Source organism: Felis catus, chromosome C1, assembly GCF_018350175.1.
Source record: "Felis catus isolate Fca126 chromosome C1, F.catus_Fca126_mat1.0, whole genome shotgun sequence".
NCBI lineage: Eukaryota > Metazoa > Chordata > Mammalia > Carnivora > Felidae > Felis > Felis catus.
In genome coordinates, this window is record NC_058375.1 from 202,773,071 (window position 1) to 202,796,166 (window position 23,096).

Consider the following 23,096-nt stretch of genomic DNA (forward strand, 5'->3'; position numbering starts at 1 on the left):
GACCTTGAGTAAGTCATGGCCCTCTCTGAGCCTCATTTTCTTAAGAAATAAAAGGGGACAAAATACACACTTTTGGGATTAGAAGGCTCTCTAATACCTCTCCCAGGGTGTGTCACCCCAGGGAGTTCTGCTCCCAGACATTTACTGGAGTCCCAGCACTTTGACCTTCATTGGTTCACTGATCAGATGAGGTGAGCCTCAGTAACCTCATTTCATGAAAGGGCAGAGGGTGGCTCAGTGAGCACGAGGCACCTGTTTAAGGTCACACAGGGAAGAAGAGCAAAATCCAGAGGCTTCCAAACCCCTTTACAGGACCCCCCCCCACACCTGCTACACCAGCCAAGCCTGGGAAGTCCCTCCTGAGGTGGGAGAGGTGGGCAGGGGGGCCAGCCCCTCCCCTCCAGTCCCTGCAGGTGTGTATGTTGGGGAGGACCGCTCCCCGACAGCTGTGTCCCAGCCAGACACACACACTTCGCAGTAACACACACCTTCTTACACAAACCAGCGCGCCCGGCACTGGCATCTCCACGTGCACGCGCGCACAGACCCCAACACCTCTCCTTCCCCAGCCCTCTGCACCGCCGCCGTTTCCACCCCGAGTCCGGAGCCGAAGGGCGCTGTGGCCTCAGGACCCATACACGCCTCCACCCCCCGTAGTGACGTCACCTGGGGTAGAGCCCTGAGACACTCTGCGGGGGGGGGGGGGGGGGGGGAGGAAAGGGGAGGCGGTAGAGCTCCCTGTGCCGGGACAGTCACTCACTCTCTGGGCGGTGGGGCCGGGCACAAACAGCGCCGTCCCCCCTTCAACACCACCCGCCCCCCCCCCGCCCTCCTCGCACGCCCTCGGAAGCACAGGCTCGTGGCGCTGCTCTGGGGGGCTCCGGGCACCCAGCCTCTCATCCCCAGCCCGCAGCACCTCCGGGGCCCCCCTTACCCTCGAGAGGCACCGGGAGTTGTCGCAGGGGGGCCTCGGGAAATTCCCCGGACCCCTGTGCCAGGAGGTGCCCGGTGCGCCCGCCCGCCCCCCCACCCCGAGGGCGGTGCCCGGGGGCGCTGCCCCATGGAGCGGGGAGGCGGGCGCCGTCTGCTCTCGGAGCCGTGACCCGAGTCGGAGCTCCGTGTCGCAGCCGCCCCGACCCCCGCGGATCATGCGCCGTCGCCCCTGGCTCGCCGGTCCCGCCGGGCTGTGAGCCCCCCACTCCTGGCCCGTCACGGCCCGCGCGCCATGGGCAGCACCCACCCTTGCCCCTGGCTGCGGCTCCGACCTCGGCCCCAGCCGCGGCCCGCGCTCTGCGCGCTCCTGTTCTTACTGCTGCTGGCTGCCGCCGTGCCCAGGTGAGCCCTCACCTTACGCCCCGCCCTCCTGGAGAGCTGGGACCCCCAGCCACGGGGGCCTCCGGTGTTCCCGCTGGGGCAGGGGACCCTGGAAGGAGGGAGGGACAGTGTCTCAGAAAAGAGCTGGTGCCCAATGAAAGACAGTGCCCTCACAGGAGGGGGCTGAACTGGTGACAGAGTATGGGCAGTCCAGGGAGGCAAGGCAGTGCCCAGGAAAGTGATGGCTACTGGAAGAGGAGGTGTGTGTGCGGAGGGGAGCAAGTGCCAACCTGGAGTCCATGCCAGGCCAGGGGAATGCACCCCTACCCCAGGAGTAAGCTCAGACTGCGTTGCTCCTCCTTGGAGATCGCTCCCAGACAGGGGCATGGGTTGGGGGCTGGAAGGGAGTAGTTCAGGTGGGGTCACTGTGACACTGCAGCTGGAAGGGTTCTCAGTGTGTGTGTGTGTGTGTGTGTGTGTGTGTGTGTGTGTGTGTGTGTGATATTGTGAGCCCTGCAAGCTATGTTGTTAAATAGCAGTCTGTGTGTCCACATATGTGTGAATGTGCGAGCTTCTGGATCAGTGTATGTTAAGATGAACACGTGTGTATGCTTGTGAGTGTCTTTGTGTACGTGTGTATAACGATGCCTGACTGAAGCGTGCATGCGTGGAAGTGTTCCTGGGTCTGGGTGGCCATCTCCATGTGTGCAGCAGTGTGTCTGTGTGACTGTGACTGTCTGAAACGTGTCTTGGGAGTGGTCTCCTGGGGATCGCTACGTATGTGAGCATCTATGCCTGGGGATGTACTTATGAAATACCGTGTACGCAGGCATTTCGGATGTGTGTCCATTTACACGTTAACCTGTGTGGGTGTGCGGCTGGCTGGGTGGTGTTGGAGGAAATGAGAGAATCAAGGACAGGAGAATGCTTTAGGAATATGCATGATGGGCCAAACCTTCAGAAGCAGGCGTTGGAGAAGAGGAACTGTGGCCTTTGGGACTGAGTGTAACTTGCTGAATGGGGCCCTCCTAGCTCCCCAAAACACTCACCCACACCCAACCCCCACACCTGCAGGTCTGCACCCAACGACATTCTGGGCCTCCGCCTCCCCCCGGAGCCTGTGCTCAATGCCAACACGGTGTGCCTAACGTTGCCGGGCCTGAGTAGGCGGCAGATGGAAGTGTGTGTGCGCCACCCCGACGTGGCCGCCTCAGCCATCCAGGGCATCCAGATCGCCATCCACGAGTGCCAGCACCAGTTCCGGGACCAGCGCTGGAACTGCTCTAGTCTTGAGACTCGAAACAAGATCCCCTACGAGAGTCCCATCTTCAGCAGAGGTAGCTGCACCTCGCCCTTGCCCGTCTGCCCACCCCATTCAGCACCCCACCCCCAAAGCTATCTGCCAACCATCCCCACTGCCTCAAGCTGGCAACCTCCTCCCCAGGTGCCCATCTACCAACCATGCTGCTCCTCTGCTCTTTCTGGTCTTGGACAGTCCATGGGGGCCAGCCAAACGGGGAAGATGTGTCTCCAGCCTGCGCTGGGTGGGCTGACCATAGCAGGTTCCGTGCCCGAGAGTTGACTCCTGGGTTATCCTGCCTGGTCATTGACACTGTATATCTCAAGCCTGGGAAATATAAGTATCTGTCACCTTCCTCAGTTTACCCTCTACCCTCTAGTAAACAGCACTTGGGATGGAGAGCCCGTGATAAAGTACCCAGAGTCAGTACGGAGGACTTTTGCCAAATGGGGTAGGTGAGGGAAGCTGGGGCAGGTAAAATGTCTGTACTTCTGCAGAAGCTCTTCCCGGCAAGGTACACCACCAGCCTCTGTGTCATTCTCACCGCCCCCGAAAACCTTCTCTGAATCAGAGGCACTGGGTGTGTGCCCGCCTCCTGCCCAGCAGGCCCGACCGCCCTGCCAATCCCTCTTCCCCTCACAGCCCAGAGAAGCCACAGCCCGCTCCCTGTCCTCCCTCTGTGACTTCTGAGTGACCCAGGGCCCACCCTGACAACCCTTAGGGTTGGAGATGGCAGGAGGCCTTGTCACTCATTTCTGTTCCCACCTGTCTCCTGCCCTGGTACCTTAGGCCTTGCCTCAGGCCTTTTGGGGGAAGATAGGCGTTATCCATCTCTCCTCTCAGCTGCTTGAGTGGGACAGTGTGGGGACCTGGCTCTGTGAGACTTGTCCAATTTTCTTGCCCAGTGGAGGAGGAGTTGTACCCCTATATTCTGTGCCCTTGGGGTCCAGAGGCTTCTAGGAGAGTCAGACTCTAAAGCACCCTATTCTGGAAAGAACTCGGCAAGCTGGGGCCTTTCCCTTTTCACCAGGACCCCTACTTGCATCCCCTGGGCCCCCAAGTCAGGGGCCACCGCCGCCTCCTCCAGCCCGGCCCCAGGCCGCCCGCCCCGCCCCCGCGCGCCCTCCCCACCTCCCTCCCCCGCGCGCCCGGGGCGCTGTTTCTACCCTGCCGAGCCCAGCCCGACGCGTGTGGCGGCATGCAGCCGCGAACTAATCCCCGCGGGCCGCGGCAGACGGCTCCCGGCCTGGGCCGCGGCTCTCCAAGGGGCACCCCCGCCCGCCCCTGCCCCGCGCTCCCGCCCCGCCCGCCCTGCCGCACCCGAGCCCCGCCAGCCGTCAGTCTGCGGCTGCCCGGGACCCCCGGCGGGGCGCCCCTCCCCGGTCGGCCCCGCGCTCGCCCACGCCAAGTGACAGGCCTGTGCCTCTCTCCTGCCCGGGCCGGGCCCCGCCGGTGCTCGCCGCCGCCGCGCGCCTGCTCCCACTCCGGGTTTCTAGGTCACCCGTGCGCTCCCCGACGCCCCGTTTCCCCTCCAGCACCCGGGCCTGGGAGGTGAGGACACTGGAGGCCTTGCTTTGGGTTTTGCTCTCGAGGGTTTGAATAGGCGCTGAGGTTCTCACCCCTGTCGCTCCAGATGAGGCAAGGCAAGACAAGCTCTTCATCCCTCTTCCCGGCCACGGTGTCCCCAGTTCCCCTCTGGGCCTCCTGCCCCCTCTAGATAGAGCGCGCCCACGCGTCCTGATTACTTCGCCCGCTTGAGGCCCGTGTGGCCTGGTGGAGGACGTGGGGTCTTTGAAGCTCAAGGGTGAGTTCAGAGCGGTGGAAGCACGCGGGGTTGGCGCGGTGCCAGGCGCTCCCGGGTTCACCTGCAGTTTAATAAGCGGGAGGTGAGCTGGGGGGACTGGTAGGGGGAGAGGTTAGGGGTGGAGGGGGGGAGACTTGCCGGGGCTAGCCAGGGCGGGGCAGCGCCCAGCGCGTGGGGAGGGGCGGGACAGCTGCGGCCGGGCTCTGGCAGGGGGGCTGGGCTCTTTCCTTTGGCCTTGGAACACGGTCCTACCTATGTGGCTTTTGCTCCTGCATTGAGACATCCCATTTTCTACTTGTCCCTCCTCGGAGGGGACTCTAGGCTTCTGGAAGAAATTGCCACTTTCTCTTTCCAGGGGCCACCATTACAGCCCTCTCTCACTCGGTATCTGTGTTCACCCTCCTCTGGGGTTATGTCGCTGTCCGTCTTGGCCCATCACTTCGAGGACTACCTAAATTTGAATTCCACGCGGCCACTCTTGGTGGCAGCCATTCCCCTGGACGGGGTCCTTCCCCCAGTTCCCCTTCTTTTCAAGTTATGAGTTGTCACATGTGGGGTCAGGTGACCTGTTTCCCCCAAGTGGAGTACTGGTTGCTGACCGCTCTTCCAACCCAGACTGCCAGTGGGATTCTCTTCAAGGTGCACTCTGCCATGTTTAAAATTCAGAGACTGCAGGGAGGAGGCGGTCCCTGGGACCTGCCACCTTAATACTGTTACTGCCATCTAATTGTCCTGACATCTCCCTGAAAATGGGTTGGGCTGAAGGGATGGAATTCCAGTGAAGGAGAGAAGAGCGCTTGAGCACCTGGAGTGGACAAGCTTGGGAAGGCAGGGCCCAGACCCATCTGGAATGGATGGAAAGAGGGGGCATGAGGCTCTATAGCAAGCAGGGTTCTCAGCCCAATGGAAGCCCACAGTTTGAGAGTCTGGCCTCTGTTCTCCAAGGCTCTGGTTCTTCTCCCACCTCTCTTTTACATTCATCCTTGAGGAGTCTTGGTTTTATGGCTAGGCCTCCAGGCGTGGGGTGCGTGGTGGCACTCAGATGAGGAGAAGAGGCACAGGCAATTATATCCCAGGATCACCTAAAGTTCCATTATTCTAATAGCACCCAATGAATTCGCTAATACTTATTAAGTATTTGCTGTTTGTCGGGCACTGTTCTAAAGCACTTTATCTGTACTTTAACATCCTCGAACAATCCCCATGTGATAGGTCTTATTAGTATCTTCATTTTACAAATGAAGCTAAGAGAGGTTGGGTAGCTTGCCATTAGTCACACAGCTTGTAAGTGAGCTATAGAGCCAGGACTCAAACGCAGGCCAGCTGTCTTTAGAGATTGCACTCAACCCCCTGCCATACTGCCTCCCAAGCTCCCACCATGTGTCCAGAGGTGAGTGGCACAATGGAGTACTCCAAGAAATGAAACTCACATGTACACACACACACACACACACACACACAGATACCTACCTTTGTTTGTACAAACGTGTAGCCACATTCAGTGTCACCCCTAAGTGTTCCCACATGCACACAACCTCTTCCTCTCTCTCAGGCCAGGCACATGAGCATGCACAGATTATATGCATGGAGGGAATGGAGACCAGATCTCTCCCCTTCCCTCCCTCTTTGACTCAAATAGGCGGGGCTCAAGCTTCTCTGACCCCTCCTGGTTCCCACTGGCTCCTGAATCCTCTCTCCTCCATGCTCCCCTGCCCTCCAAACCTCCTCCCCCAGCCCCTTCCTGGCCGTTGGCTGCAGCCTGAAGGAGCAGCTGACTCCACTTAGATGCTGGCAGTCCCTGTCCCAGATCAAAGGCAGGATGGCTAATTGTGCGTCTTAACAAGCACCCCCCCTCCCTCCATGCTCCAGGCAGCCCAGCTGGCCATGGCCCCACCCCTCTCCCCCTCCAGCTGGCCAGATGGCACAGTGCCTGTGTCTGCCCCAGACAGCCGGGGCCAGGACTGAAACTGGGGCCCTGAGTGGGAGCTGGGGGCAGAGGCCCAGAAGTCTGGACTTCTCTGAATCTTGGATGTTGGAGCAGAGGGTGGTCACACAAGCCCTGCCTGGTCACCACTAAACGTGGCTGTGACAGCTGCCAGAGGCCATGGGATGGTGTCTTTAGCTGCCTTGGGTAGGTAGGGGTGTTCTATGTAGACTGTAGACTACATTTTTCCAGATTCCTCCAGGCCTGCCTCTGAATGTAAAGAGCCTGGAAGATGGTGGTTGGCCTGGAAGATGGTGGTTGGTCTAAGCTGGCACATCCCCCTAGAACAGCCTCTTGCTCTTTCTTGGTGCTGTGCATAGATAGGGCCATGGAAACTGGAAATTGGGCTGGCTGGGTTTCTTACTCAGGAACATGTCTTCCCTAGAGCCAAATGTCCTTTAGCAGCCAGTTCCCAGGCCTGGGAGCTGAGAGAGCTGGGCCTGGGTCCTGCTCTGGTTCTGCTCTGTAACCCCTGTGACCTTGGGCATCCCCCTTTTGCACAGTGTGTGTGTGTGTGTGTGTGTGTGTGTGTGTGTGTGTTGGAGGGGGAGATGATTTCTGAGGCTTGGGCTGCTTCTGGAAGTCTGAGTATTGCCATTTGTCCTAGGAGTGGGCTAATGACTCCCCTACCAATAAGGGAAGCGCTCAGAGTTCCACAGCTAAAAGGCAAGGGATAAACACAGGGTGTGCTCCCCAGGGACTTAGGCCTGCCATTTCTCTTGGGCCCTACATCCCATGTCAGTGTCTGCTCCTCTTTGGCTCCCACCAATTCCCAACATCCCCTTAAAAGGCTCCAGACCAATCCTCATCCCCTCCTGTCTGTTCATAGCTGGGCTCCTTACAGAAAAGGTCTGGAGATGCCACAAGCTGGAGAGAGAAGATAGACAGGGACAGCCTGCTTCATGGGCTTCTAGTGGCCCATGTGACTTATTCTAAAATGGGTCTTGAGCTTCTGGGCTCTGTCCCTGACTGGGGAAAACAAGAAGCAATGGCCTAAAATTACAGCAGTAGTGAGTGAAGTCAGACAACAGGAAGAACTTCTCAATAATGGCTCATGTTTGTGCAGTACTTACTATGAATAAGGTGCTCTTCTAAGTACTTTAAATTTACTAACTAATTTAATCCTTGGGACAAAAATGAAGCAGGTAAAAACAATCTTGTCTTGCAGATGAGAAAACTGAAGCACAGAGGTCAAGTCACTTGGTCAAAGTTGGGTAGCTATTAACAGTTAGTAAGTGGAAGAGCCAGGATTTGAACCCAGACAATCTGGCTGCTTGAGAGTTCATACTTTTAACTACTACACGTTTTGTCAAGTTTTGTTGTTGTTGTTGTTGTCATCGTTGTCGTCGTTTTGGCTAGACAAGAAAAGGAGGACAGGACCCTATGATGCAGAGGGTGAGGGTGAGGGGTAGGTTTGGGCTAGGGTCTCTGTTCAGTCCTGGTTGGCTCTCTGAGGGCTACGGGAACTCCCAGAGCATGCGCTTCCAGGCTTCAGCACTAGGGTGGAGAGATCTAGAGTTTTTTTTCCTCTGAATCTCTGGCCTCCCGCAAGCCATCAATCTCCAGCCAGGTCTGGGCTTCCACGACAGGTGCCTATGGCACAGGTGAGTTCTCCTCTTCATATGGAGGCTCTCATTGCTCTTGGCTTCTTCTCCCACTGCCCACACTCTCTCGGTTCCAGAGGCTGGTCAGAAACCTGTAAAATGCTGCTAGCTGGTCCCCTCTCAGATGCAGAATAAGGAAGAAGCAGCTTGTGGGGCCAGGAGCCAGACCGTCCTCTGTAAGTAGGCCTCCCCCTGCCACAGGCCCAGACCTTCCCAGAGGATGGCTCGGGCTGAGAACACCGAGGAGAAAAGTAGTGTAGACAAGTCCTGGGCCCCTGCAAGTGGTCGTCAGGGGCTTTGTGCTCCAGAGCATCAAAAAGAAGGTGTCTGCCTTAACTCACCCTTCCCTCTCAATTTTCAACACTCCTGCAGGGCAATGGGCTTATTTCCAGCATTCCTCAAACAACCTCTTCAGATGACCTAGACCCACTGCAGGCCGCGTGGCTGGGCAACGCCCGCTTCCGAGCAGATTTTCTGGGATGTCCTGTGGACAGGAAAAGGGGAAACTCTCCTGGCTCTTTCCTCTGCCTCTTGAATCTGGCAGTCAGGGAGTGTTCTGTAGTGGGGCCTAAGGGGGTGGCACCAGGCAGGCAATCTTGGGGCCGGGAGCTGTCAGAGGACACCCTCCTCTTCTGCCCATGAACATCTTCTGGGGCCTGGAATTCTATCTCTAGTCATTTATTTTTTAGCTTAAATTTTGCCTTCTTTCCGCAGGCTTATTTTTAAATTGCAAATATCACATGAGAGGTAACAGATGAAGTCCCTGATCTGAAAAAGAAATGTTTCCCAGATACTTTATGCCCAACAGGAGAGAGGTAGACACGAATTCTGAGCTTGCTAAGGGTGATGTTAGTGGAACAGGGAGTGAAGTACAAGAGAGGACTCTGGGGAGACCTCCCACACTCCACCCTGCATGCAGGACTTCTGATGTGATTTCTGCCCCTCTTTGAATCTGTGTCCTTGTCCCAGACCTTCCCCCAACACTGCGCCTCCATTTCCCCTTTGTGTGGTAAGAAGTTTGGGCAGAGAGGGCAGAGGGATGAACGTGGAGGCCCCTGAGAGTCCTTTCCCTGGATCTCCACCCTCAGGTTTCCGAGAGAGTGCCTTCGCCTACGCCATCGCTGCAGCGGGCGTAGTGCACGCGGTGTCCAATGCCTGCGCCCTGGGCAAACTGAGGGCCTGCGGCTGCGACGCCTCTCGGCGCGGGGACGAGGAGGCCTTCCGTCGGAAGCTGCACCGCCTGCAGCTGGACGCGCTGCAGCGCGGTAAGGGCCTGAGCCACGGGGTCCCGGAACACCCAGCCCTGCCCCCTGCCAGCCCGGGCCTGCAGGACTCCTGGGAGTGGGGCGGCTGTAGCCCCGACGTGGGCTTCGGGGAGCGCTTCTCGAAGGACTTTCTGGACTCCCGGGAGCCTCACAGAGACATCCACGCACGCATGAGGCTCCACAACAACCGAGTTGGGAGGCAGGTGAGAGCCCCACACCCGCCTGGGCCTGCTCCAGATCCCTCTGCCTAGGGCTCCTCCCTTCCCCCCAGGCCTTGCTCTGGGACCCAGACCTCCCCCCTTACTCAGCAACTCTCTCATTGTCCCTGCCTAATCCAGTCATCAAACATGCATTGGATACCTACTGTGTGCCAGGCACTGGACTAGTCTGGGATGCAGGGATGAGAAAAACCCTGTCCTGGATCAGCCTGCTCCCCCCCTTTTTTTTTTTTTTTCTTTGTGGTGAGCACTGGATGGGGGGGGGGGACAGGGCTGCAGACAGGGCCTCCGGGGCCTTGGCCTTGCTCTGCCTCTCTGTGGCCTCCCCTATAAAGCAAGAAGGTTGAACTGGGTCATCCAGCTCCCTAGTCTCCCCTGCCCTGGCCCAGCTCTAACGTTCCATGATTCTGTGCTATCCTATGCTGTGACCCTCTACCTGTTCTCCCAGCCTTTCTGTGCAGAATGAGGGATTCCTGCAAGGGGAGGTTCCTTGGGGCCACTGAGGTCCTGTGTTATGGTTACCTTCCTCCTTTTTCTCCCTATCCTTGAATGTTCGTACTCCCTCAACGGTCATAAATTTAAAAAAAATGAAAAAGAAGAAGAAGAAGAAGAAGAAGAAGAAGAAGAAGAAGAAGAAGAAGAAGAAGAAAGGAAAGAAAGAAAGAATCAATCGCTTGCATTTATTGAGTGCTTACTATGTGTTAGGTACCGTCTGGAGCACCACACCACATCACATATTAGCCTTTTTAATCTTTACAACTACCTATGAGGGTGCTAGTAGCAGCCTCGTGTTCAAATATGGAAAGTGAGGTACAGAGAGATGAAGAAGCTTGCCCAAGGTGGTGCAGCTGGTAAGGAAGGGATAGAGGCGGATTCATCGCCAGGCAGCTGAGCCTTTCGCTCCGCAGGGTCGTCTGCGCTGGGTGCGTGCCTCCACTAAGATGCCTCCTTAGCCTTCGTGGTAGCCCAGCACCCCCCTTTTCTGGCTGTTCAGCCCCTATGCCTTCTCTCGGCTCTGCCTGGCCTGCTCAGGCCTCATTTCTGGCTTCCCCTCACCCGGCCTGGCACCTGCGCCTCCTGACTCCCCTTTCTCCTGTCCTCTGGGCCCGGTGCTTCACCAACTCCTTCCACAAAGACTCGGAGCTGATTCAGCTCTTCCCATCCTGACTTAGAGGTGAAGTAAACTGAGGCATATCCACCCTCGGGTCACATCCAGCTTCCACCCAGCCCTGCCCTATTAGTGCAGCTCTTTTCCCAAGCTTCCATGCTATCCCGGCCCATACCAACAGTGCCTCCTACTCCTCGTTAAACTGGTTAATTAATGGCTGCTGTCTGTGGGAAGCGAATGTTCTGGAGCCGTTGGCCAGCCGAGGCCCCGGGCTCGTTCCTCCATGGTGTTGCCACCACAGGCTGCACCTACAAGCTGCGGAGCCCTTTAACACTCAGAGGGCAGGGTCTCTCTCTTCTGGCCCTAACCGCCCAGGTGTGAGGGCCCCAGATCACTGGTCTCCCTGTCTGCAGCTGTGTTTTGGAATGGAGTCCCGGGAAAGGAAGATGTCTCCAGTGTCTCTAATGAGGATAATGTCAAGGGGTCCTTTGGGAGGAGATTCTAGGGCAGGTTGAGAGTTGGGCAGGGGGTCGGTATACCACACCCCTGTAACTACCTCCCTTGGATGCTTGGGAACTTCTCGCTTTCTTTGGGCTGAGGGTCTGGCTCTCTGGGGGCTGCTCCCATTCTGTATTCAGGTAGCGCTTTTGGGCCCCGGTTGGTGCTCACCGTTCCCTAGGAGGAACTGTGACATTCAGCAGTGGGCAGAATAAGCTCCAGCCGGTATAATGGGGTGAAGGGGAGACTCCTCAGCTCCTGTCCCCTCCTTAGGCTCCCTGCAAAGGGCTGCAGGGCCCAGAGAAGGAAAGGGGCTTTCTCAGCCTCCCCGCAGCCCCCACTCACAGCCTGGATTGAGGCCAGAGGCTTTGGGGATAGGATACAGTGGGGCCAGCAACCCCCTGCTTCTGGCCCCCACCTGAGGGATGGAAGGAGAGGGAATTTCCCTGAGGATCTGGGATCCCCCCTCAGGAAGCAAGAGCCTCCAGCCCCAAGGGCCCCCTGCAGCTGGTGGGAAAGGAGAAGAGGGGAGGAAGGAGGGAATTCCCCCAGGACCTGGCCTTGTGGGAGGCGGATGGGAGAACAGCAGAAGAGCAGGCGGAGTTCTTCTCCCGACGGCCTGGCTCAGGAGCTGTGCGCCCGCCTCCCCACTCTGCCCCGCTTTGGGCCTCAGCTTTTGCATCCGTTCAATGGGAGTCGGTTTCAGAAGTCTCCGAGGAGGTTCTCGCAGGCCAGTGCCTGCGCTGGGAGGAGGGCCGTGGGGCCGACCGCGGGCGTCACCCCTCGCCGTGCCTCCCTCTGCAGGCGGTGATGGAGAACATGCGGCGGAAGTGCAAGTGCCACGGCACGTCAGGCAGCTGCCAGCTCAAGACGTGCTGGCAGGTGACGCCGGAGTTCCGCGCCGTGGGGGCGCTGCTGCGCAGCCGCTTCCACCGCGCCACGCTCATCCGGCCGCACAACCGCAACGGTGGCCAGCTGGAGCCCGGCCCCGCGGGGGCCCCCTCGCCAGCCCCGGGCGTCCCGGGGCCGCGGCGCCGGGCCAGCCCCGCCGACCTGGTCTACTTCGAGAAGTCGCCCGACTTCTGCGAGCGCGAGCCGCGCCTGGACTCGGCGGGCACCGTGGGCCGCCTGTGCAACAAGAGCAGCGCGGGCCCCGACGGCTGCGGTAGCATGTGCTGCGGCCGCGGCCACAACATCCTGCGCCAGACGCGCAGCGAGCGCTGCCACTGCCGCTTCCACTGGTGCTGCTTCGTGGTCTGCGAGGAGTGCCGCATCACCGAGTGGGTCAGCGTCTGCAAGTGAGCGGAAGGCTTCCTTCCCCTCCCTGAGCCTGGCCCTCTGCGGCTTGCCGTCTTGGCCCGGCAGCAGCGTCGCCCTGGCTCCTGGGAGAGGAGTTTGGACCATCTGATCCGATAGGAACCTCCCGGCTCTGAGGGTCAAGTCTGCAATCAGGGGAGAGTCCAGGCCTGCCTGGACCCCACCACTCACTTCTGGGGGCTCCCTGATTTGCCTCCCTGCTTCTTGCCCTAAGCTTAGACAGCTCAGTTGGGCTGGGGATTGCCCGACACCCACACCGGAGGGCAAGTGTCAGCCAGGCAGCCTCTGGGCCTGTCTCCTTTCGTGCCTTCACCTCTAACTCTGGAAGCTGAAGGGCAGGGGAAAGATGATTAGAAAAGAAGAAATGGACGTAACTGAGCTGAAGTGATTCTGTAGAGGCCTAGGATGCCCTCCCCCAAGGGCCTCTGTCCCTCATCATTCATTTAACAAATATTTATTTTGCATTCTTTGTGGCCTGGCACTCTGCAGGGGACGATGGGTGCTGGGGAGACAGATGTGAATAAGAGAGACACAGCATCGGCCTCTTGGAGTTTACATTCTGGTTGGGAGAGAGGGACAATAAACAAGTAAATATACAAACCAGGTCATCTCAGACAATGCTCTGTACCACGAAGCAAATAAAGCACGGTGCTGGATGTAGAGTGATGTGTAGGGAGTGGGGTCCCTTTAGTGTTTATTTTTTATGTTTGCATTTTAAAAGCCTGTTTTTATTTGAGTACAGTTGACACGCAATGTTACGTTCGTTTCAGGTGTACAACGTAGCGATTCAACATCTCTATACATCTGTCACCATATAATGCTATTACAATACCATTGACTCTATTCCCTATGCCGTGCCTTGTAGTGCTGTGACTAATTCATTCCATAACTGGAAGCCCATTATCTCCCACTCCCCTTCACCCATTTTGTTCATCCCCTCGCCCACCTCCCCTCAGGCAACCATCAGTTTGTTCTCTGTGTTTATAGGTCTGATCCTGCTTTTTGTTTGTTCATTCATTTGTTTTGTGTTTTAGAGTCCACATAAGAGTGAACTCGTGGGGTATTTGTCTTTACTAGTCAGACTTATTACACTTAGCATAATACCCACAAGGTCCACCCATATGGTTGCACATGGCAAGATCTCCTCCTTTGTTATGGCTGCATGTATACACACACTCACACCCCACATCTTTTTCATCGATTCACTTATTGATGAATAAGGTACAAGGTATTGATGAATAAGACACATAGGTAGGAGTGTGGCCTCTTTAGATAAAGTCATTGGTCTGGGAAGGCCTCTCTGAGTTATGTTACTCATGCTGAGACCTGTGTGCCGAAGATAGCCCCACACAGATGGAGGGAAAGGGCTTTCCAGGCCGAGGCCATGTGAATGCCAAAGGTCGGTGGTGAGAGAGATCTCCTCAGGAGGAACAGCCAAGAGGCCAGTGTGATCGGATGAAGCAATCAAGGGCAGCTTAGCAGGAGAGGAGCTCGGAGGGCAGGCAAGAGTCACATCACATGTCCCTCTGGGCCATCGTAAGGAGTTGGGATTTTCAGAGGAATGAGAAACTTTCAGAGGGTCTTGAACAGGGGAGTGTCATGGTCTGATTCCCATATGGCTCACTGTGCTGGGGAACTGAATGAAGAGGGGAGGAGTTAACAACAAGGGGCCAGTTAGGAAACTACAGCCATCTTCCAAACCAGATGGAACCTGCCTGAATGGAGGCTAAGGGGGATGTTGACAAGAAGCTGGATCCGGAGCTCTTAATTCCGGAGCTCTAGCTGTCCACCTTGTGCCTGAGCCCTCTGCCACAAGCCAGGACGAGTGGCGGTGCCCAGCAGCACCCTTCGGCAGAGACAGACACTCTGTGAGGAGTAATCCTGGGCAAGACCCAGCTCAACCCAGCCAGCCCAGCGCCCCAGGGAGCAGGTGGGGCTAGAAGGTGCGGCAGGGAGGAGGGTGGTGGGGGAGGGCTAGGAGACTCACTGTCTGGATGCTGGTCTCTCTGAGTGCATGCAGGGGAGATGGAGTATGTAAGTAAGGCCAGAGGCGAAGGGACATCCTTCCTCGGCCTCCTTTGTCCCAAACCCTCAAGGAGGAGGGTGGTAGAGAGGGAGGTAGAGTGGTCGGGATCTCAGAGAAAGAACACTTCACCTACTTCATCCAGACCTCCTGCTGCTCCAAGTTGAGGATCCTGCTTCCTGCCTCATTTTACCCAGAATGGCACCCTTCTGGATGAACCAGACAAGGATGAAGTCTTGTTCCTTTTCCCGATTGCCAGCCTACACGAACCCCCATATTTCCTTAGCCCGTGTCTCCCTACCTCAGGGTAGGGGTGAGAAGGAAAGGACGCTCTCATGGTGGTGTATCCCTGTTGGGAGTTTTGCCCCAACTAGCTTGCCTTCAGCTTCCTCTCCTCCAACTGCCTGCATCCCGGCAGCTCCTGGACATGCCTACGACAGCCAGGCCTTCCACATGCTCAGCTCCGCTGCTTCTGGGGAGGACAGAGTTTCTCTCCCCAACCCCCAAAAGACAGCCCCACAGGCAGGCGGGCTAGAGTCCCCCGGGGAGGAGGGGTAAGCGGGAGCAGCCCGACACACCTGCCTCATTCCTTTCCTCTTGTTCACCCAGGAGGGAGCTGTGGGGGCTGGGTTCCCCGCCCCCTTGCTCCCTCCCATCCCAGGGAGGAGGAGAAAAGAGGTAGGGGGTGAGGAAGAGAGGCCTGAGTGGGGAGCACTCCCACCCCCAGCAGTGTCCACTGCGTATTAGCTTTGACCTCACCCTCCGGTGCCTTCCAGGCTTAAGGAGCACAGAGCCAGGGGGAGGAGAGACTGGAGAGATACAGGATCAGGGCTGGGATAATGAGGTAGGAGCAGGAATACTGCAGAGCCTGCTGCCTCCAGAGAGGAGTGAGTGGTGGGGTGGGGCAGGGGCTGGACGCCACGTTGTGGGGGGAAGGACGTGTTCCAGTCAAGTCCTGGTGAGCTGATATATGCTGGCAGGATCTGTAAAGGAAGAGAGTGAAAGTTGGGGAAGGAACAAACAAGGTGTTACCCACTCCATATCCTCCCTCCGGGCCAGAAGCTGGCTAGGGTCTCAGGGCAAAAGCTGGACCCCACAACTGAAAAGGGGGATGTAGGATCTGGCAATGGTCCTAAAGGGAGATGTGGAGGTGATGAAGGGCAGGAAAATAGGGCCCAAGGGGCACGGGGCTTAGGCATCCTGGCTGAAGGGCGAGACAGAAATCAACGTGCTGACTGGAAATTGGGGGTGATGGAGGTAGATGGGAGGAAGAACTTGCCAAATAGCTTGGGAGAGGACCAGGGTTGCAATTTTGGAATAAGAACAGATGGTGGACCGTAGATTAGAGGGGAAGGGAACTGTCCTGGTCCCCAATACCTTTCACCTTGATGGACCCTGGGTCACCTCCTTGCAGGAGGAAAAACTAGTATGGTCTGATAGAGCCTGGATGGCCCCAGCTGGAGGGAGAGGGAGAACTAACAGAGAATGAGGGTGGTGGACAGATCAGCAGGCAGTGGTCAGGTTAAGGGTCAGGGAGCGGCAGCCAGACCGGGGTGGGGATCAGAACCCAGGCATCCTGCTTTCCAGTCACTCAAGGTCCCAGGGCTGAAATAAGAGGAAAGAGGCAGAGGTAGGGGCCCTAACAACTCTAGGAAGACCCAGGATGAGAAGCTAGGTCAGCTTCTCCAAGCCCTCCTCTTCCCAGATCAATGCGCCCCCAGCTAGCCCCCGGCAGGGGGCCTTCCACGTTGGAGTTTGGCCAGGCTCTAGTCGCGGCCCCCTTCCTCCCCTCCACCACCCCCCCCTTCTCATGTGGTTGCCGGCAGCTGCCTGCGGTCGCCCCAACCCCTGCGCTCAAGGCACGGGGACTTTCCAACAGGGGAAAAAATGACTTAATGAGAGTGGGAGCCGGGGGCGGGAGGGACAGGTCCCTGTAATCACCGCTCCACTGTGGGGCCTGTGCGCCTCCGGGGCCATTCCGGGCTTCCTGCTGCCAGCGCCCCCCTCAGGCTCTGTTGGGGAGGTGGACGGGCTGGGGACTGGGGGATCCCTTTTCAGGTTTCAGACTCTTTGGGCCCTCTGGCCACGTTTGCTCCCTAGGCTTGAGGTGCGTGGAAGCTGGGACGCCCCATGATCCCTCTCCAGACTTTGTCCTTGAAGTTGCGCGGGGGTGGAGGGGGATGAGTGGCAGTCTCTCCTAGGAGCCAGGGTTCTCTGCTGGTGGATTAGAGAGGGGTGAAGGATCAGGAGTAGAGCCCTGTGCCACTTTGCGCCTGCGCACTTCGAAACTTCCCCGGTTACTGTGGCAACCAGGGCAGTCGAGGTGTGTCCGCGGGGCTGGGAGGCGCCCACTCCCCCTTTTCTCGCCGCCCTGCGGGCCAGGCCCGGCCGCTGCGGTGCGCGGGGGTGGGGGTGTGCCGTTACCATGGCAAGGGTGCGCAAGGAGGGCACATTCTTCCCCAGGGTGGGAGCGCCCCGGGGATACGAGAAGGGGGGGGGGGTGACGGGGGCGGCAGAAAGGGAAGCGGCGGGTGGTGGTGGAGGGAGGGTCATAACGAGGGGAGGAGTCTCGGACAGGATGAACCAGGGCTTCTTGGGGTTGGGGTGGGGAGTTTGGAATCTACCCCCCTCTGCCTAGCTCTCCAGAGACGTCCAGCTCCTCCTCCGAAACTCTCGCTAGGGTTCAAGCCCCTCCGTCCCCACTTTCCGGGGAAGGGATCCCCTACTACCGAATGGAAGGTCTTTTAGCTTCCCCCTGAGACCAGGCTCTGCGAGCTTAGTGTTTGTCCCTTTCCTTCCCCCACCCCAAGCGAAGCTGCAGCACAGACTGCGACCTGAAGCCCTGCAATTAAGCCCCTCGCCCGCCCCTGCGCCGCCCGCCGGCCCTCTGCCAGACCGGGCCTGCACCGTCAATTACAGCCGTGCGCAGCAGCTGATTACTCCGGAGTCAGGGAAGCAGCCGGGGTGGGGACAGCTGGCAGGCCAAGGGGGCGGGGTCCCTGGGGTTGTCCCCGGCCCAGGATCCTTAATTGGAACTTCGAACTGCGGCCCTCTAGCCCAACTTCTCCGCTGCAGGCAACATGGGGGGGGGGGGGGGACAGTTCTAGTTAGTGCTCTGTCCGGCTGTGCCTCAATTTCTCTCTTCTTGAATGCACACCGCACCCGGGCAGAAAGAGTGCAGGGAGGTTGTGTGTGGTGTGGTGTGGTGTGGTGTGTGGTGTGTGTGTTGGACGTCTGGACTCGAGGGCTGGGTACTCCAGAAGCTCAAAGCCCTCAAGGCCGGCTCTCTTTCCCGCCGCAGACAGTCGCGTGGGTCTCCCCTGGCCCGGAGCCCCACCCGGTGGACCTGGCTCTGTCTTGCTGAGCCAGCCTCAGGGTGGCTGCCAGCCCATACTTTGCTTTTGTGGGAATCAGAGTCCCTTCTGGGCAGGAGGCTTCTCTCTCCTCACTTCTGCCCTACAAGGGAAGGCAAACTAGGACCCTGCAGAGCAGCGATGGTGGCGTATTCTGCCATCACCCTTGCCCCTGCATCCCGTCTTCGCTCTCTCCCTGCCTGCAGGCCTGGAGGGGCTGGGGCTGAGCTAGCGTCTCCCGCGGTCCAGCTCCCCACATCTGGCCGGCAGCTGGCACCCGCCCACTGCGTACTGCTGTGGGCCCAGCGCCCTCTGTTGGTGAGGAGCGGTGGTGCACTAGCTTTCGAGCCTGGGCCGCCCGCAGCCGCCGCCACCACCACGGGTCTCGCTTCAGTTCTTCGGGTCTCGAGGTCCACCCATTCGGCGCCCCTTGTCCTGGGGTACAACCTGACTCCTTCAGCTCTTCGAATTCTGCCGGCCGTGGCCTCGATGACCTTTCCTCTGTGTACTTGAAACCTTGTTCCGTGTGACTTAGCTATCCCCCAACCTCTCATCCTCCCTAGTCGTCCTTGCTTCGTGGGCAAGTTCTGAGGCGCGGTCTCTCTGCGCCCAATGCAAAAGTCCTCAAATAGGAACATGATTACATAAATCAACGCCCATCTGCTCAATGGAATTCTTCACAGCGTCCTTAAAAGTGAGGTGGTTGAAGCATATTTAGTGACTGAGACAGTGTTTGCTCTATATGGTGTGTGTGTGTGTGTGTGTGTGTGTGTGTGTGTGTGTGTACAAGATACAAAATAGCACAGGGCAGGATCCTTCCTTTAGTGCAACAAAGATTTATAGATGTGATTTGAATTTTAAAAGTCTAAAATAAGCAGCAAATTGCTAATGGAAACTATTTCTGGATGATGGGATTATAGGTGGTTTAAAATTTGTTCTTTATCCACATTTTTGTTTATAATGAACACGTATTACTTGGGCACAATAATTCCATATTCAGAATATTTTTGGCCCCAAATGTGAGCATTGCACTATAATGAGAATATACTAAAGAAAGAAACCTAAAACTAGGAATTAGGGAGATCTGCTCTCCTGACAAGAGCTAATATGATTATGTCATTAGGATTTTCTTCTTAAAATCGTGATGGTTTGTAGTGAAAGCAGGTTTCCAGCCTCTGAATCCCAAGGCCCAGGATGCCAAGAAGTTGTAGAAATCCATAGGCACAGCCAGCATTCTCGTGATGAATAACTGATTTAGCTCCCATTATGCTGTATATGTAAACAGCTGTTGCCCTGATTGATAACATAGAAACAATTTTGTAAGTTTAATACTTTTTTTTTTCCTCAGTCTTGCTCCTCTTCCATCTCTTTGCAACATGACACATCATTAACTGCCCTCTCCTTAGAAATATTCTACTATTTTGTGCACTGGCTGACCACGCCCCCTCACTCCCCACTGCCTCAGGGATTTCATTCACTCCTTCTTTGTCTTTTTTATTTTTATTTGATGTAAAAGAAAAATTACAATATACAAAGAACTTTCCCCTTCCTTGAACCACTTGGGAGTAAGTTGCTTACATGATGTCCCATCACTCCATATACTTTGGTGTACATGTCTTACACAAAAAGGACGTTCTTGGGGCACCTGGGTGGCTCAGTCGGTTGAGTGGTTGAGTGTCTGACTTCAGCTCAGGTCATGATCTCACAGGTTCATGAATTCACACCTCCCGTAGGGCTCTGTGCTGACAGCTCAGAGCCTGGAATCTGCTTCAGATTCTGTGTCTCCCTCTCTCTCTGTCCCTTGCCCACCCACGCTCTCTCTCTCAAAAAATGAATAGATTTTTTTAAAGGACATTCTCCTACATAACAATGCAATGCTCATGATGAGGAAATTAACATTGATACATTCATATTGTCTAATACCCAGACCTTATTGCACTTTCATCAATTGGCCTAATGATGAAAGGATCCAGGTCCAGAATTACTCATTACATTCAGTTATCATGTCTTTCCAGACTCCTTCAGTCTGAGACAGTGTCTAAGGTTTCTTTTGCTTTCGTGATCAGGACAATTCAAAAGACTGCAGACCTATTATATTGCAGAATGTCTCTCAATTTGGGTTTATCTGTTGTTTCCTCATGATTACATTAGGGGTATGCATCTTTGGCCCCATTATTATAGGCGTGAGTGTTTTACTTGTTGAATCGTTATTTATTTTGATGCTCAAAAATTTCCCAGATTTGGCCACCTGCCAAGCTGGCTTCTATCATAATTCTTTGAGCACTTCCTTACTTCCAGGCTCATCTTGTACTTTCTCTGCTCCAGCCCTGCAACCAGCCATTTATCCAAGGCACCTTTGTTCTTTTTTAATGGAGAGTGATATTTAGAAATCAAGATCTGGGTGCTAGGTGTGTTCATTGTTCTTGGAGTGTCACTGCTTTTGGGCCTCTCAGTGGACAGTGCTAGGAAATATCTATATATATCTATATAGATATATATAGATATACACACACACACACACACATATATATATACATATATATATACACACACACATATATATACACACACACACACACACATTTCTATTTATTGATAGATCAATCAATCTCTCTATGCAGAAAGCCAAGAGTGCACACCATACCTTCAATTCCAGTCCAACACCACAAGGTTTATTCTAATTTTCTCCCTTTCTGGGGTGCCTGGGGGGCTCGGTTGGTTATCTGACTTCGGCCCAGGTCATGATCTCACGTCTCATGGGTTCAAGCCCCACATCAGGCTCTGTGCTGACAGCTCAGAGCCTGGAGCCTGCTTCAAATTCTGTGTCTCCCTCTGTCTCTGCCCCTCCCTTACTCTCTCTCTCTCTCTCAAAAATAAATAAACATTTAAATATTTTCATTTTCTCCCTTTCTATTTCTGTGGTGTCCTCCTCCCTTGTTAGAAGGGTTATTTAATCCCTTTGTAAATCGCTGCCATTGCTGCTGCTCCCTCCACTCCCCTTGCAGACTTCAGCTTCTCCCATCTCGGCCTTGATAGCCTATGCTAGGCTAATGCACCCCTGCCCCTTGCCCTCACAGGAGTGCTTTACTTTGGGCCCCCATCATGGCTTGGGAGCCAAATTATTCCTTCCAGGCAGGAAAGCTGGGGACAGTTTTACTCTTTCTTGAAGCTCTGGATATGATTCTCAATTCTTTCTATTCAGTAAATGGCAACTGCTCTCCTAGCTGCTCCTATTAAAAGCTCTGGAGACATTGGACTCCTTTATTTCTCTGACACCTCACATGCAATCTATCAGAAAATCCTGTCGGTTCTCCTTCTGTTTATTTCTAGAGTCTGATCACATGTCATGTCCTCCCTCATCACCATCCTGGTCCAAGCCACCCCGGGTCTCTTGCCTTGAATGACTGCAGTTGTCTGCTAGTTGGTCTCCCTGCTTCTGCCCTTGCACACCCCCAGTCTACTCTATATATAGCAGCCAGAACAATCCTTTTAAAGTGTTAGTCATGTCGTGTGCTTCCTCTGCTCAAAATTCTCCAAAGTCTTTCTATCTCATTCAGAACAAGAGCCAAAGTACTTGCAATGACTTGCAAGGCCCTACAGGATCTGGCTCCCACTCCCACTCCCACCTTTACCTCTTTTCCTACTCCTGCCCTTACCCATTTACTTTAGCCACACTGTTCTCTTGGCTGTTCTTTGCGGAAACCAAATTGTCCTGCCTCAGGGCCTTTGCACTTACTATTCCCTCTGCCTGAAATAGGTTTCCCTTAGTAACCATGTGGATGTTGCCTCTCTTCATTCAGGACTTCACTCAGATATCTCCTTACAAGAGGGGACTTTGCAGAACAACCTATCTTATCTAAAACAGCAAACTTCCTCTTCCTTTTCCCTTGCTTTATTTCTCTTCATAGTACACATCACATATCTGACATATTTGTGTATTTGTTTACTGTCTGTCTCTGTACTCTATAATGGAAACTCCATGAGAGCTGAGCCCCTCTTTTATTTTTTTTGTTGTATGTCTATGGCAAGAATGGTACTGAGTACATAGTAGGTACTCAATAAATACAAGTGAATGAATAAATGAATGAACATCTATGACAATGACTACCCATTTGTCTTCAGGCCCAGCCTAGGATTTTTCTTGAAGTTCTGGCTGCCAGTTAGATATGTTCTGATGTGGGTCTGTGGCACCACAAACTGAAGCTTTGTTAAAGCAGGTTCATTATCTCATGTATGTATTTATTAATTTAGAACTGAGACTTTGTTTTCCCCACTGCTGTCTTCCAATGCCTAGAACAGTGCCTGGCATAGAGCAGGCAATTAATAGTTGTTGAATAAATGAATGGAAGATTTCCCCCTCCAAACTGTTTTCCCTGACTTGCTTGTTTCTCTTTGTAACATTATTGTTTTCCTAGTTGCTAAGACTCAAGACTCTGTCAACGTGGACTTTCCCTTCTCTTCTTTTTTCCATATCCAGTCAGTGGCCAAAAGCTGCTGTTTCTCCCACTTCTTTGGCACTGGCAATATTGTGCTTCATCATACACCCCAAACGTCATGAAGACCTCCCAACTGGCCTCTCTCATTCCTGTTTTTCTCTCTTCAATCTATCTTTATCAGATTTTTCTATTTTTTTCTCGCCCATAAAGTGCTCTGATCATGTCACTTCCTCTGGCTGAAGATTTCAATGGGTCTTTGTGCCGATTAGGGTTCTTAATTGCAGACAACAGAAATGGACTCTGGTTCACTTAAGTAGAAGAGAAATTTCCTGGAATGATATCCGGAAACACACAAAATTGACATGAAGCCTCCAGAATCAGGCTCGGGAAATAGTCAGGAACCAAGAGAGGCTAAGGAACCAGAACCTCAGTCAGGTCTTGCCTTAGGATCAACCTGATTGGGGGACTCTGCGGTTTCAGTGTAACATGGTGTGCAAAGGAGAAAAACTGGAGGTGGTGGCTTGTGGCGTATCATGGAGGGCTTCAGGGAAACAAATCATAAGAGACTCTTAAAAATAGAGAACAAACAGAGGGTTGATGGAGGGAGGTGGGTGGGGGATGGGCTGGATGGGTGATGGGTACTAAGGAGGGCACTTGCTGTGATGAACCCTGGGTATTGTATGTAAGGGATGAATCACTGAATTCTACTCCTGAAACCAATACTGCACTATATGTTAACTAACTAGAATTGCAACAAATTTGAAAAGAAAAAAATAAATCTTGGACATCCAGCCCAGATGAGCCTTCAGATGACTCCAGCCCCAGCTTCAATCTGACTGCCACTGCATGACAGACCCCAGTGAGAACTGCCC

The 23,096-nt window shown here is 54.9% G+C and overlaps 1 protein-coding gene across 1 annotated transcript; it reads left to right on the top strand.

The window, feature by feature from the left end:
- Nucleotides 1-837: 837 nt before the first annotated feature.
- On the top strand, nucleotides 838-13,088 carry WNT10A (Wnt family member 10A). The gene is made up of 4 exons (XM_003991159.5): nucleotides 838-1,335; nucleotides 2,389-2,651; nucleotides 9,095-9,474; nucleotides 11,900-13,088. Exons 1-4 carry the CDS (start codon nucleotides 1,226-1,228, stop codon nucleotides 12,395-12,397), a joined length of 1,251 nt encoding a protein of 416 aa, XP_003991208.1. The 5' UTR covers nucleotides 838-1,225; the 3' UTR covers nucleotides 12,398-13,088.
- The last annotated feature ends 10,008 nt before the right edge of the window (nucleotides 13,089-23,096 follow it).